Below are 16,183 nucleotides of genomic sequence, written 5' to 3' on the forward strand. Positions count from 1 at the left end.
TACCAACTCTTTGTTAATGAATAATCATGATGATACTAATAACTAAGATACTTGTAGTAGTATTATAATTAATAAATTATTATACCACACTCCCTAACCCCTAATTTAATCATCTAATTTACTTATCATATGTATTTGAAATACACAGCCAATTCTAATTGTATTTTCTTTGTGACTAAACCATTGCAAATGATCTTAGGGTTATTCACACTATTTCACTTGCAGGAGACCCACAACTTTGAAAAAAACTAACAATCATCAATGGTCACTCTGTGAAAAAAATATATGTATACATATATTTGGATGTTTGGAGTGTATGAGTGCAATACCACTAGACTTGTGTCAACAGATGAACTATTATAGACAAAAAGTTATTATCACTATATAGTAAAACTTCAAATTGGGGATAAAACCCTGTCCAGATCTCAACTCCTGACCTTTCTAAAGTTATTGCCCTCACCCTAACTCATAACTAAATGAATCTGTATATAAATAGAGGATATCACATTTACTTTATTTTAATGCCTTGATGGCATGAATATTAATAAGTTTGATTACAAATTAGTAAAAAGACAGTGTACGGATAAGTGTTAATTTTAAAGAAAATGTATGCAGTCACAAATGCCGATATAGCAGATTATCTACAACAAAGATTACTTTTACCCTTAGAATAGGATAGATTAATGTATTTTTATTTGTATTTTATTTTTTATTTATTATTTTTATTAAAGTAATATCCTACCATTTAATATTACAGTAATTGGTTCAATAAGTTATGATGTATATATTTTTCTGATGTATTGGTAAATCAGATGTAATGCAGCAAAATACTGTAAAACTAGTATCAATTAATTAGGAAATATTGTAACTTGTTTAACCAAAAAGTATAGTATTTTTTTCTTATTCATATTTTTAAAGAATAATGAACACAGTTTGTAAAGTTATTTTACATACACATACCTTGATAGTTTTCTGTAGAAATGTAGAAACTATATAAATTAATGCAATAACTCAATAAGGCATTAAAGAATTTGTAAAGGATCATATGTAAATAAATATGATAAAATCATGTTTGTGACTGACATATGTTTAAAAAGCTTTTGTGTAAATATTTTATTGTATCAAAGTTTTTCATGTTTTTAATGGCAGACCTTTGTTTACATTTTTTTTTATAAATATTTTGTTATATGTAATTATGTGTGTATATGTATATATATATATATATATATATATATATATATATATATATATATATATATATATATATGTATATATATATATATATTATACGTTTATTTAGATATTTATTTTTAGAGGTACAAGAAATGTCAGTTGAATAAAGAAGAAAGAATGCAAAAAATAGGAGTGAATGGCAAGTGTTCAGAAGTGGATGCAGAAATGACTGCCCAAAGGGATGTTCTTGTTTGCTCTATGACATTTGAGGTGATGAAAGAGGGGGATCACCACATAATGAAGCAGTGAGGGTAAACCAGTTCTGTCTGTTGGGCCCTGCTGTGATAGTGCTGTGCCTTGCTTCATTGGCTCTGACCTAAGCATTGTGGCAAGGGACAGGGATGATCCTTTATCCACAAGGTACTAAGATAGGAGGGACGATGAGTTGGTTTTTGGATAGGTGTATAATTTGATTTAGCCACCTGCTTTATAAAAGAAAAAAAAAAATCAAGGTTCATGTATAGGATTCAGTTTAATGTCACAAATTCCCCCTATCAGGAGGCTAGGATGGTTCCCCTTACAGAGGACTTGGTAGCATTGATTTAAATAAACCATGCCCTTGGTCCAGTTTGCTTGTGGCAAAGTTCAAACAGCCATCACCTCGTCCTCCACAGAAAGTAGTGATGCTCTAATCCGCTCAGTCAGCATGCATCATATATAAGGATAGAAAAGATGAAAAACATTGGGATTGGGCTTGCACTGGTTCTCCTCCTGTTCTGTCCATCCAGGGCTGATCCTCTCTCTATTTTAAACACTCCCATATCCTGCTGCACTGTCCTTCTATGTTCTTGGTCATATAATTGGCCTCCTTCCTGGTTTCTTTATTTCTTCCAACAGTCCTAATGTTCCCACGTCTGTCTCCCTTCTCATGTGTTCAAACAATTGTAACCTTATCTGTCTCGATCTTCTCTGTATTTAATATTTTCTTCTTCAAACCATACATATAATTGTATTTGATAAAAAATAGAGCATAGTGGAAGGTAAATATCTTATGATTGCTTAACACAGTTTGTAGTTTTGTAATTTTTTGAAGCTTAAGATATGTGATTTTTATATATGTTTTTTGTTTATACCATTGATAGGTCTCTTCACACTTCTGTTGGAGGACATGGGTGTGCGTGGTGTTCAGGTGGAAGAAATTTATGATCTTCAAAAGGCATTTGAAGGAAAAGTATATGGATTCATCTTCCTTTTTAGGTAAATTTGCATTCATGGTTTTAATGATTATGTTAATACTGTATTTCATAAATTGAATTTAGAAAAAAGTAATATTCATGAATTTATTTGGCATAAGAGGAGTTTATTTGAATATTGTATGATTTCATTTTCTACAGGTGGATTGAAGAAAGAAGATCAAGGCGAAAGATTATTGATCATTCAGACAATTATGTGAGAGAAGAGAGCATTGTCAACAATATGTTTTTTGCCCAGCAGGTAGGCAATAGGGATCTTCAAATCTAGTGATGATAAATATTGATTGCTTCTGTAGTTGTAGAAATTTATTTCTGAGATGACCATTTGGTTCATGTAAGTTTTAAAATATTTTTTATTTGTATACAGACGCTCCTCAACTTACGTTTTAGTTACGTTCCGAACAGCCGAACGTAACATGAAAATGAACGTAAGTTGTTACTGTATGTTCCAGTAATGTATGACCGTTCATACTGTACTATACATCCATAAATTCTATTACCGTATCTTATAAAACACCCCTAAATCATTAATTATAAACATAACATTGTAAAATAATAACATTAATTTCAAATAAATTAAATTCAAGCAACATAAAGTGAGATGGTGGAGGAGGAGGCAAGGCACGTTCAGTCTGTCGTTTGTGCCATGTAAACAATGGACGCAGCGTCATGTGTAAGTATCGTTTGAACGTCTCGTACTACGGAGAGCGCGCTAAACTAAAAAATTCACTCATTTTTTTTTTACAGTCAGTTCAAACGTAAAATCGAAAAAACGTAAAACGAATGAACGTAAGTAGAGGAGCGTCTGTATGATGTTTGTGTTGTTGTCTTGATACAGTAGTTTTTGAATTAGTATGGTACAATAATATCTATTTTTATTATTTTTATAATTAACTGAAATGTGCATTCCTAGGTTCTTAATTTAGGGAAGACCTCAATCATTATTGTGTTTTTCTTCACGCACGGATACATAGAAAGCTTTAGTGCAGTGTTTCTTAACCTTTTTCAATTTGATATCACCTATATCTATGCTGCTCAAATATGGAAAAATGTTTGGTGATAATACCACCATAGTGCCCTTTTTCACAATCTTAAAAGATTCTAAAATGACTGAAGGAAAGTTAAAAAAGGTTGCCAGCTCCTAGTCACCTCACTTTGTGGGTAAAAGTGTACAAGATGAAAGTATTTGTATTTGGTAGTGCAGTTAGGTGTGTTGCTTTTGACTAATGCAAAATGCTGATACATAACTGCATTACCTTTACCACAGTGGTCCCAGGTAGCAAAGGTCTTTGATATCTGGAATGCTTATTGAAATAAAGGAATCATAGACATTTTTTCATGTATCATGTTTGTATTCTTACATAATATCTACAGAGAATGGGGGGATATCTGTAGAACATGTTCTATGCAGTACCTGCACTATATGTCAAAATTTCTTGTAATTAATATGATTCTGATACCAACAGATGGTGCCAAACAGTTGTGCAACACATTCCTTAGTATCAGTATTACTTAACTGCTCAGGACTTGACTTGGGGCCGACTCTTTCAAGGCTTAAGACCCATACAGTTGGGATGGATCCAGAGAACAAGGTAAGTAGGTGGTTTTGTGGTGGGAATTTGCTTGTGAGTGTGCAGAGGTTTTAGATTACAGGTCAGCATCATGGATTGCAGATCCAGTGATGTTGATAATTAATTGTTGCCTCAAGTTTCACTGACTGAAAACTCCTGACTGCAGTGACTGGCAACGGTCCTCGGACCTTCCCATAGATCTTTCTAGGAAGAAACTTTGGACTGCCATCCATAATGTGCAAACAAACATAGTAAACAATAGTGATATTTGATGTTTGCACCGAAAAGAGTATATGGAACTTGTAGTTTGGAGGATGAATTTTATTAAATAATATTTGGTGCCATGTGTCAGTCATGCATTCTATACTTGGTAACAAGTCTAAGCAATTTCTGTTAGAGGGATGAGAGGTGCCACTTTGAATCATATTAGATGCTGAATTCAAATTTGAAGGTAATTTTTTGCTATTTCATCTACATTTTGTGTAACCTGCTCCTAGGTAGTTGTGTTGGTAATGTATAACATTTTCCTTTGATTTTTTCCTCATTTACAGGAATAATAATACAGGTTGACCTTTGTTAATTCGTGAACCTATAAATTAGTTCCTTCACTAGATCAGTACAGATTCTTTATATTGCCACAGAAAAGGCATAGAACAAAGTGGATGCAAAGGTTACTTGTAAAAGGGAAAAGACCTTGAGATGGATGTTGGGTGGGTATATACTTTGGGTCAGTCACCCACCTTGTAAAGGGAAAAAGACCCCTTTGTATGTATGTCTTATTCCTATAAAATATAAGTATTAAAACACTAGCCAAGATAAGAGGGTGGGAGTGGAGTATGTGGGGATAGAATGGGTGGCAGTGGATTTTATGCCTTTGTTTTTTGGCTAACTCCCATGTTGGGAAAGAGCCTTTAGTATATATATGTATGTATGATTAAAACAGGCATTGTGTCACATGTCTGCAAGTGTTATTTCATCTCATTGTAAAAAAGTATATATACTAAATTGTAAAAAAAAAAAAAAAAAAAAAAATAGAAATAATTCTTCATGCTATCCCTTTTCAACAAGTTATTTTGTAAAATAAGGTGGAGTGAAGGTGGAGGTAGAATGTAGATGGTGGTTTAAAGAGTGTAATGAGGAATAGACATTTGGGAATGGATGCGAAGAGGAGACTGTATGAAGGAGTGATTGTGCCAACAGCACTGTATGGGGCAGAAACGTGGAACATAAGAGAAGAAGAGAGAAGGAGTTTGAATGTGTTTGAGATGAGGTGTCTGAGAAGTATGGTGGGGGTTACTAGGCTAGATAGAGTGAGAAATGAGGAGGTGAGGAGGAGAACGGGTGAAAAAGGATTTGGGAGATAGGGTTGATGAAAGAATATTAGGATGGTTTGGACACATGGAAAGAATGAGTGAAGAAAGACTAGTAAAAGAGGTATGGAAGGCAGATGTGGAGGGAGTGAACATGAGGGGACGTCCTAGAATGAGGTGGATGGATGGGGTGAAGGGGGCTTTGGGGAAGAGGGGAATGTCTGTTGAGGAAGGAAGGGAGAGGACGGAAGACAGAGGTGAGTGGAGAATGGTTGTATATGGATGATGTTGTGACTGCATGAGGAGGAATGGGCGGGGAAGTGGGGGGTGGGGTAGTATGTGTGAGTAAATTTTGACGCAGCCCGAAGGGATTTCTCCCCGTCCTCGCCTTATATGCAAAGGGGGACGGAGAAGGGGGGTCGCCGATTAAATGAAGCGGCCTCGCTGTGGATGTACTGTGTCTTGCGACACTGCTTCTGACCCAGGGCGGTGGGCAGGGTGCAGGGATGACCCGTCATCCAGGAGGTGCTCAGATGAGAGGAAGGGTGGGAGGGGTGTGGAGTGTATTTAGAGATGAAATGGGTGGGAGTGTTTTTATGCCTTTCCCTTTTTGGCTACCTCCCTTGGAAGGGGGAAAAAGCCTTGGTATATGTATGTATGTATGTATTTTGTAAAATTTTGTATATCTGTATGTATAAATTTTGTTTTCTTTTGTTGAATAAACTCTTGAACTGAACTGAACTGAACTTAAACATTACAGGGTTGGGCTATTGGTAATACACCAGAATTGGCCAATGCACACAATTCTCATGCTGCACCACAAGCCAGACGTCGCCATGACAAGACCCCAGGTGTTCCTACTAGCAGCAGAGTTAGCAATGCAGAGACATTCCATTTTGTCTCATATGTCCCTATCAATGGAAGGCTGTTTGAATTAGATGGACTCAAGCCTTCGCCAATTGATCATGGTAAGAGAAAAGGTGTTTGATGCTCCAGTAGCCTTGTCTTCCTTGTAAAGGGGAAGCCAAGTTAAAACACATGCACACCAAAAACTCGCTCATCTGCTTACCTTATCTCAGCACCTTGGGGGCTAAAGGCTTATTCTGTTTCTGCCACATTGCTTGTGTCAAACTGAATTAAACTATCTGGCATTAATCCAGACAAAATCTTTTAAATTAATGAATTTATCTGTGTGGGCTGTAAAGGGTCAAGCAAGAAAGCTGAATCGACAGTATGAGTAATTGTTGTTGTGTGTGGCCAACTCTCCCCGAGTCCAGAACAAAATATTATAATATTTTTCTAATACAGATGACTGACCTTTTCCAAAAGTCCATCTATCTATCTATACCAAGGACCCCCCCCCCCTTTAAAGGGGGTTAGCCAAGTCAAAAGGCAAGTACCCACTACCACCCATTCCACTCATCCACCACCCTTTCCTCCCACTCATCTTAGTTCCTCATGGGTGACAAGTCATCTTTGTATCCTGCCCACTGCCCTCAGTTAGAGGCAGTGCAGCAAGACACATCACATCCACAGCAAGATCACTTCACTTAATTGGTGACCCCCCTCTCTCAGTCCCCTTGTGTAGAAAAGAAGACAGGGAGAAATCCCTTAGGCTGTGTCAAAGTATTTATACATAACTCCTCCTTCCCCCCCTCCCACACACACACTTTCTTGCATCCCTGCCTTTCATCACAGTATCATCTATACACAGCCATTCTCCACTCACTCCTATCTCCTGCCTTCTCCCTTCCTTGTTCAACAGACATTCCCTTCTTGCTCAATTCCCCTATCACCCCATCCATCCATCTCATCCTTGGTTGCCCCCTCATGTTCACATTCTCCACCTCTGCCCTCCACACCTCTTTTACTAATCTTTCTTCACTCATTCTTTCCATGTCTCTAAACCATCCCAATACTCTTTCATCAACCCTATCTGCCATCTTCTTTTCCACCCTAGCTCTTCTTGTTTTTCTCAGTGTCCAACTCACTAAATAAAAGTAAGTAATCATTGTTGTTTGTGTTAAATGATAATGCTATGCTTGGAAAGATATGATTTTTTTTTTAGAATTTTTAATGATAGTAAAAGTGACTTACATTGGATTATTTTTTCTCTTTCAAATCTACAGGACCCTGGCAGGAAGGAGAAGACTGGACAGAAAAATTTCGTCGGGTCATTACAGAGCGATTAGGCATTGCAACAGGTGGAGAGCCCTACCATGATATTCGGTTCAATCTCATGGCCGTTGTGCCAGACAAGATAAAAGCCTTCAGGGTTAAACTTAGTAGCCTACGAAGGGATAGGTAATCATTAGAGATACTTTTTCTTTTATTTTCTCTAGAAGGTGTGAAGTGATGAAAAACATAAAGTTTTTTGATATGCTTCTGACCCAGGGCATTGGGTGGGATACAGGGATGACCTGTCATCCAGGAGGAACTAAGATGAGAGGGAGGAAAGGGTGGTGGAGGGGAGTGGAATGGGTGGGAGTAGGTATGGGCCTTTGACTTGGCTACCTCCCTTATAGGGGGGGAAAAGCTCTTGGTATGTAGATAGATAGTTCTTTTCTTTTTCTGTATGAGGGGTGGAGAGGGGGTCGCCAATTAACCACTTCAGTACGACTCAAATTCTCATGCGCATCATCGGCCGCCAAATGTATGATTCATCACATTACTTGCATTATAAAATATAAAGTTACTGCTGTATTACTCATTCTCTTTTACTCTGAGTAATAATAAACACAGATAACGTGATCAAACCAGTTCACAGAATCCGCAATAAAATATAATCAAGATGCTGTCACTGGCATCCTCGTGTACCTACTTGCACCTCAGTTAGAAGCAGTGGGCATCATTGTACCAAAGTGGTTAAATGAAGCAGCCTTGCGGTGGATGTGCTGTGTCTTGCTACATTGCTTCTGACCCAGGGCAGTGGGCGAGATGCAGGGATGACCCGTCATCCAGGAGTAGCCAAGAAAAGAGGGAGGGAGGGGTGGTGAATGGGAGTGTAGTATGTGGGGATGAAATGAGTGGGGGTGGATTTATGACTTTGATTGTGGCTACCTCTCTTGTAAGGGGGAAAAAGCCCTTGATATATGTATGTATGCATTTTATATTTCTTATTTATTTACTTATTTATTTTTTAGATGCTTTTAATGTAATAAGTACCAAATGAGGAGAGAGAGAGGGGGGGGGGGTTGCCAATTTAATGAAGCAGCCTTGCTGTGGATGTGCTGTGTCTTGTGACACTGCTTCTGACCCAGGGCAGTGAGTGAGATGCAGGGATGACCCGTCATCCAGGAGGTGCCAAGATAAGAGGGGGAGAAGGGGGTGGATGGGAGTGGAGTATGTTGGGAGATGGAATGAGTAGGAGTGGTTTTTATGCCTTTGTTTTTTGGCTACCTCCCTTATAAGGGAGAAAGATCTTTTGGTATATGTATGTACCAAAAGGATAACATTTGTGAAGCTTGGGAATGGTCTTGAGGAATAAAAACAAAAGGTGAAATAAAGAAAAGGTGGTTGGGTAGTGTAAATAAAACCACTTGTGATCAAGATTTCAGTTAAGTGAAAAGATGTATGGATGTAAGATGCAGTATATAACTTTAGGAATGTTTTCTTTGTTAGAATTACTTATATGTATAAATGATCATTGTGTCTTTGTCAGGCAGACGATACTTGAGGCTCTCCATCAGTACATCCAGTTGCAGTATCCAGCATATATTGGCAAAAAGTTTCCAGATATCCAGAATGATCCAGATTTTTTAGACAATGAGATAGGTAAGAAAATAGTTGTCCTCTTTTATGTGTTAGGATACATTAGGCCATAATTCAGAAAAATATAATTACAACAAGGATGAAGGAGAATGTGATATGTCTTGCCCAGATGTGGTGTATCATCCCTTGTACCCTTTTTGTTGCTTCCATCCTTATGTTCCTCTATCTTTTCTCTCTTTAATCTTCCCTTCAACCATCTCCTACTTAACTGCCTCTTCTTCCTCTTTACCTTTATCTTTGTTTCTCATATACAAACATTTACTTCCTCCACAAATATTCTTTTCCTTCTCAAATACTTCATTACTTTCTCCTCTTTTTGGTTATGGATTGAACCAGTAGCCATGGTTCACTTTCTGAGGTCTTTAGGTCTCCTACAAGAGAGGTCTAGGCTAATGGATTTATTAACTATTTGTGGCATGTTGTGCCATATGATCATATGTAAAAAGCTAAGATAAAATAGAAACTAATGGTTGGTGGTGGGGGATTGGCGCATGCCTTGTCTGGCTACCTCCATTATAAAAAGGAAGAAGCCATTTGGTATGTAGGAATAAATAGAAATATTTTGTTCTGGTTATTGCTAGACAAGTTAATTTATGGCTAAAGGGACATGTGGGTCATAAGGTATAATTGGAATTTGCATCTTGCAGGTGACCTGTCATTCAGGAGGAGCCAAGAAAAGAGGGAGGGAGGGGTGGTGAATGGGAATGGCGTATGTGGAGATGGAATGGTGGGAGTGGATTTATGCCCTTGACTTTGATTATTTCCCTTGTAAGGGGGAAAAAGCCTTTGTTATATGTATGTGTGTATCTTGCAGCTGGGAGCAACCTTTCTTTATTGGCTGTAGCAGCCTCCAAGAAGCTGGAAGCACAAGGTTATGCAGAACCCATACCCCCACTGAAAGAAGAACAGCCACACCAGTTAGAGCAGCATAACCAAGCAGTAAGTGTTGCTTTCATTTAAAAACAGGGCCTAGTCCTTGTATTTCATTTATTTTATTTATTTATTTATTTATTTTTTCTTAGCAACATCAAGTGGTAAATGCTTATGCTGATTATCTTAGGGATTCTGACCTGAACAGTGGGTGGAGAACAGAGATAACCTTTAACCTCTTGAATACGATGATACCTATGTAGGCATCATGAGCTGCTAGTGGGGTGTATGAGGATGCCATCATTGGCTTCCTGATTGTATTTATTTTGTAGTTGTAGCTGAGTGACCCCCATATTCTATGAACAGGCTTGATCATATTTTCTGTGATGTTATATTTATTCAGGGTGAAAGAGAACGAGTAAAACAGCAATAACTTTATATCTTTTAATGTGCATATTGTGATGCATCATAATACATCAGGCAACCTGACGTGCGTGTGAATATTTGACACGTATTGAAGAGGTTTATTCATGAGGAGCTAGGGTAGGAAGGACAATATACGGGTGTGGGATGGGTGTAGGGTGGGTGTTACTTTGAATAAGTCAACCCCCTTTTAAGGGGGAAATGGAATTTTGGTATGTGTATGTTTGTGCATGTATTCTTAACTGTATATTCTGAAGTTCTGTTATCATTCCTAGCATGGTGATGTTAGTTATTAGTGATTCAAAAGTCCATTGCTTAACTAAGGCCTTCCTAACCTTAACTTCAACTCTACATAAGAACATAAGAATGAAGGAGACTGCAAGAGACCATAAGGCCTACACTAGGCAGCTCTGGGTATCAGGGAACAACTGTTATATTATTGCACTGTTTGATTGTTATTTGTGGTGTTAGGAAGAACTGAATTAAGTACTCCTGATGTGTCATGCAGAAGGAAAATGAGAGAATATAAAACTTAACACTTAACTATTATACAGCAAAGTGGAATGCCACGTGCACTAAAGGATGAGGGATTGGCAGATTTTTCTCAGCCCCTAACAATCGAAACGTCACCAGGAACTCCAAGTACTCCGAGTACTTATACAGCATCAGAGAGTGGAAGTGTGTTCAACTCTCCACAGGTTAGGATAATAGGTGTTTTGTTCATGAATGTTGTGATGTATTGGTAGAGTAAATAGGGAAAGATAAAAAGAAATTTTAGATGCAATATTAATGAGTGAATGGGTGAATAAATAGATAGATTTTAGACGATTATGATGGATTAGTTAGAAATTTTACTTGGAATGAAAAAAAAAGTTTAGTACTGAATTTAGAAATCTTTATTTTGAAGATAATTTTTAAACTCTTTGTTTTTATATTATAGAAAAAGTAATGGTGAATTTGATCTTATTTTCTAAATAGCCTAGTCATGACTATGACTCCAGTCCAAAGAGTTGCAGCGATTTTCAGCGTCTTGTTGTTGTACGTATGGTGCCTGGCCCACACTCCACAACCAACTGCGAGGTTCCTAATACTGCTGGTAAGAAGTAACTTCACTTTATGTGAGATCAGATATCACTAGTGTCATATCATGATGCAAAATTATGGTTCCTAAGGGATACAGGGCACCCAATACTACACTCTTCATAGCTCACTCTAGATAGCAGCCTAAGATCTCTTCACTGAGTGATTTATAGGTCAGATTCTTGGGTGTGGCTGGTTTCTTGGTCGTGATGAGTCTCCTGCAAAAGAGTACTAGGCAACAGATTGGTTGATTTCATAATGCATAAATTAGTCATGTTACAGGATTTATGTTTCTTTTGATTGAATATACAGAATAGGCTTAGCCACAAAAGCAAATTGCCCCAGATGCAATCGCAACACATAAGACACTACACACCTCATCCTACACTGACCCACTGAAACTATACTGAAACAATAACACAAAATCTGTTTTGAGTGACTTATGTTTTATGTATGGAAAGGGTTACATGAGATATACATGACCTCAGGACAACTCAGGTGCTACTTGGTTGAATAAAGTAACTTGACAAGAATCAGGTAAAAAAAGGATGGGTACTACTTGTTATGGAAGGTGTTTATCTAAGTTCTTTGGTCTTCACAATATATAAACATTCTTCTAGCTAAACTAAGATGATTGCACACTCTTCCAAGGGAACCAGCCACTTTAGTGGTACTTAATGTAGTTCTCAAAATTTAGCTGTGGGATTAGAATAATATTGATACTAACTTGTGACAGGACACTTGCATTATAACTCTTGTGGATCAAGGAGGAAGGGGGATCACCTTATGATCAAGTGTTAGGGGCAAACCAGCTCTGGCAGTCAGGTCCTGCTGTAGAAAAGCTATGCTTTGGCGCATTGCCTTTGAACCAATCAATCTGACGGGGGACTGGGTGATCCTTCACCCCCAAGGTGCTAAGATGGGAAGGGTGGCTGAGTGGGTGTTATTTCAGTATGATTTGGGTGTGTGCTACGACTTGGCCACCCTCCTTGAAGGGTTATCACACTGGCTTCTACAGGCTTCACTATCACCAATAGTTGAGACAACATTTGAGTAAAAAAGGACTATGGTTACAATATTTTATTTTTAAAATCTCCAAATATCAAAATATCTTTGTCATATATAGTAAAACTGAATGATGAACTAATAGATTGTAAACCTATACAAATATTAAATATACTTCTGAAATGTTCTTATAGAGGTCTAAATTTCTGGAAGCGAAGTTGTATTCTAGTTATTCGACTGGTGGCTGGAGATAGAATGTGAGCGGAAAAATAGCCCTGTGTGATGACCCCTTTATAGGGGAGAGGGTCTTTGCATGGGCACATAATTTCAGGACACAGTTACTCGAATCTTTTACAACATTGTAACAATAAGGGATTATGGTTTTTATGGACTAGAAAAATATTTTTTGACCAACAGAAAGTCTTGCTGGTGTTGTGAGACGACTCAATATGGAAGCTTCTAATGAGCTTACGCCAGGGCTGCCAACAGAAATGCCACCTGCATCAGGTAAATTTACATTATATTTTTTGTAGTGAATAATGGTTGTATGAAGGTGTTTAGTTTTTTTGGGGGGGCTGAAGAAAAAGTTTTGGTTAAAATATTCAGTATTGTGATATTCATGTAGAATGAGTAATGACTAGGTGACCCACAAGGAGCTAAGATGAAAGGGAAAACATTTGGGTATTGGGTAAGAGTAGGATGTGTGGGTGTGTGCCTTGGCTGGTTACCTCCCATATAATGGGAGAAGAAGCCTGTTGTTATATAAATAGATGATAGACTAATATTATAGTAGGAATATATGGGGAGTCAGTTAGTTGTTGTCAAGAGCTTTTCTGACTGGAAACCAGAGGAGTAGGAGAAGTGAATGAGTTTTACAACCTGAAAGATGTATTTTTCTTGTAAATGTTGAATGTAAAGAGATATGCTTTGTTACAAGTTTTCAGAAGGTGGTACAGTGAAAGCAGTTTTACATTAGGACATATTATTAAGATACTATTGTGGATGGCTGAATATGACCTATGATACATCAAAACTACTGAAATGTATAATTATATTAGGAATGGAAGAGAAATATAACCTAAATAGAACCAAAAGAATCAATGAGGAAAAATAAAAAGTAAGCAGTTTACTTGAATTAGTTCAGGAAGATGAACCTGAAATCATGAAACAAATTGAAGAGATGTATAGACTTGGAGAGTATAGTACAGATAAGACCAGACAAATTAAGATTAAATTCAGGTCACAAATGATGGCAGAGAATATCTTAGCAAAAACAGGGAACTAGCAGCAAGTGAACAATATAAAAAGGTATGTATAAAAAGAAAAATGAATAAAGAAGAAAGAGAGGAGGAAAAAATGAAAAGACATGAAGCTAAGGAAAAAAGCAAGAACAGAACAGAGTCAGAAAAAGAGAAATTCTATTGGAGAGTAGTGAATATGAAAGTAAGGAAATACGACATACTAGATAAAAACAAAAGGGAAACAGAATACAATGGAAGTGGCAGAAAACTAAAAGTGTCTTACACAAATATAGATGGATTAATAACAGGATTGAATGAACTGAATGATTATCTGAAGGAAAAAGAACCGGACATAATGGGAATTGTAGAAACGAAATTAAAAGGTCCACTACCACCCAACAGTGTAGGACATGATGCATATAATTATTGGATTAGAAACAGAGAGACAAAACAAGGGGGTGGAGTTATGTTCCTAAAAAGGATATAAACGTGAGGTGTGTCACATATGGAAAGAATACAGTAGAGATAATTATGATTGAAGTGGAAGACAGAGATAAGAAGAGCAGAAAGTTTGTGATAAATTATGTGCCTCCAAAAACAGCCTTGTGGGAAGAGAGTGAACATAAAAGTATGTTAGAAGACACAAGGATAACATTAAATATGATAATGGAAGATGGAGGAAGAATAGTTATGATGGGCGACTTTAATTGCAAACTCTGCTGGGAAGAGATGACAGTAAAGGATGGAGACGGCTCATGGGGAAATGTTCTACTTGAGATGATTATTGACCATACAATGACACAGTGGATACAGGAGAACACTAGATATAGAAATGAAGAAGAACCATCGAGACTAGACCTAATAATCACATCTGAACCTAGAATAGTGGAAAAGATTGAATATAAAACACCAATAAGTAAAAGTGACCACAAATTGATTGAACTGGAACTAAATGAGGAAAAATACATGAAAAGAAATGAACAATATAGAAAAGGAAGAATGATGTATGAAAAAACAAACTTTGATAAAATAAGAGAATTCTTTCAAAAAGAAAACTGGGAAGGAATATACAAAGAAGAAACAACAGTGGAAGAGAAATGGAATATTTTGACAAAAATTTATAAAAAGGAGTGGAAAAGTATGTCCCAAGACAAAAACAAGAAAAAGAATATGTAAAGTGCTGGTACAACAAAAGTTGTAGGGAGTTAAAAGACAAAAGATATAAAGCTTGGACCAAATGAAAGAAAGACAAAAGACCTGAAAAATGGAAAATATATACTTGTTATAGAAATGAATATGTACAAGTGTGCAGAGAGGAAAAGAGAAAATATGAAAAAGATGTCATAGAAAAATGTAAAGATCAACCAAAATTATTTTACAGATTTGTAAAGAACAAACTGAAAAACAAACAAGATTTGGAGAAATTAAGACAAGGAGGAGTTGAATACACAGAGGAAATAGGAATGGCGGAAATTATGAACAAGCATTTTAAATCAGTGTTTACAAGGGAGAACATTCAACCTGAAGAGATCAAAGGGAAAGAGAAAATCCCCCCTATGAAAGAAATAGAGGTAACAAAGAATGAAATATTGAAACACTTCCAGTTTTCTTAATAGTTTTTTGCAAGGGACTTTATCAGAAGTTTTTTCTAGATCTAGGAATGCACAATCAGCCCATCCACCCCTTTCTTGTATTATGTGTAGTAGTCTTGAGTAAAAGCAGATCAAATTTGTGGTACATGACCTTCCCTGTCTAAATCCAAAGTGTCTCAGATTTAGGATATTGTTCTTCTCCAGATGTTTTATCCATCTACTTTTTATAACTTTTTCACAAATATTAGCCACCATGCTTGTAAGGGAAACCAGTCTGTAATTTGTTGGTTCTTCCATATTTCTTCCTTTATAAATTGCTATGATATCAGCATTTTTCCAGTCTTCTAATATTTTACCTTCTTTGAGTAAGCAACTTATTATGTTATATATTTTGTGTGTGTGTGTATATATATATATATATATATATATATATATATACACACACACACACAGTAGATAAAAAATGTGCATTACAGTTTATGGTATCAAAGAAAAACATAATGTATACAAATACCAAAGAGAAAAAGAAGAGAAAGAAATTGCAAAGGAAATTCTGAAAGTGGTTCAGGAAGAAAGGCAAGAGTTCAACAAAGACATCAATGAGGTACATAGAATGGGACAATACTCTAGAGAAAAACACTATAGGCCACTAAAAATCAAACTAAGGACTCAAATGATAGCTGAAGTACTATTGAAAGCAGCAAAGCTAGCAAACAGTGAAAAATATAAAAATGTATGGATAAAAAAGGAAATGAGCGATAAGGAAATAGAAGAAGAAAATGCACCTAAAATTGAAACAAATGAAAAAAATGAGAATAGAACAGGGACTGAAAAAATTATTATTATTATTATTCTTTTTTTTTTTTAGGCTATTGAGCCTGAGGCTGAGGAAAT

The 16,183-nt window shown here is 36.6% G+C and overlaps 1 protein-coding gene across 1 annotated transcript in view; it reads left to right on the forward strand.

Annotated features, from left to right (window-relative positions):
* The window catches only part of caly (ubiquitin carboxyl-terminal hydrolase calypso), a 34,821-nt gene that overhangs the window by 5,581 nt on the left and 13,057 nt on the right, over positions 1-16,183 (forward strand). Inside the window, exons 2-11 of the mRNA XM_076186873.1 lie at positions 2,316-2,430; positions 2,568-2,667; positions 3,893-4,018; positions 6,068-6,275; positions 7,437-7,611; positions 8,969-9,081; positions 9,893-10,017; positions 10,926-11,069; positions 11,350-11,467; positions 12,874-12,963. Coding sequence (XP_076042988.1) covers positions 2,316-2,430; positions 2,568-2,667; positions 3,893-4,018; positions 6,068-6,275; positions 7,437-7,611; positions 8,969-9,081; positions 9,893-10,017; positions 10,926-11,069; positions 11,350-11,467; positions 12,874-12,963 — 1,314 coding nt within the window. The remainder of the gene's footprint in view (positions 1-2,315; positions 2,431-2,567; positions 2,668-3,892; positions 4,019-6,067; positions 6,276-7,436; positions 7,612-8,968; positions 9,082-9,892; positions 10,018-10,925; positions 11,070-11,349; positions 11,468-12,873; positions 12,964-16,183) is intronic.

The sequence above is a fragment of the Oratosquilla oratoria genome, chromosome 6, assembly GCF_046742065.1.
Source record: "Oratosquilla oratoria isolate Oo_2021 chromosome 6, ASM4674206v1, whole genome shotgun sequence".
NCBI classification, from domain to species: domain Eukaryota; kingdom Metazoa; phylum Arthropoda; class Malacostraca; order Stomatopoda; family Squillidae; genus Oratosquilla; species Oratosquilla oratoria.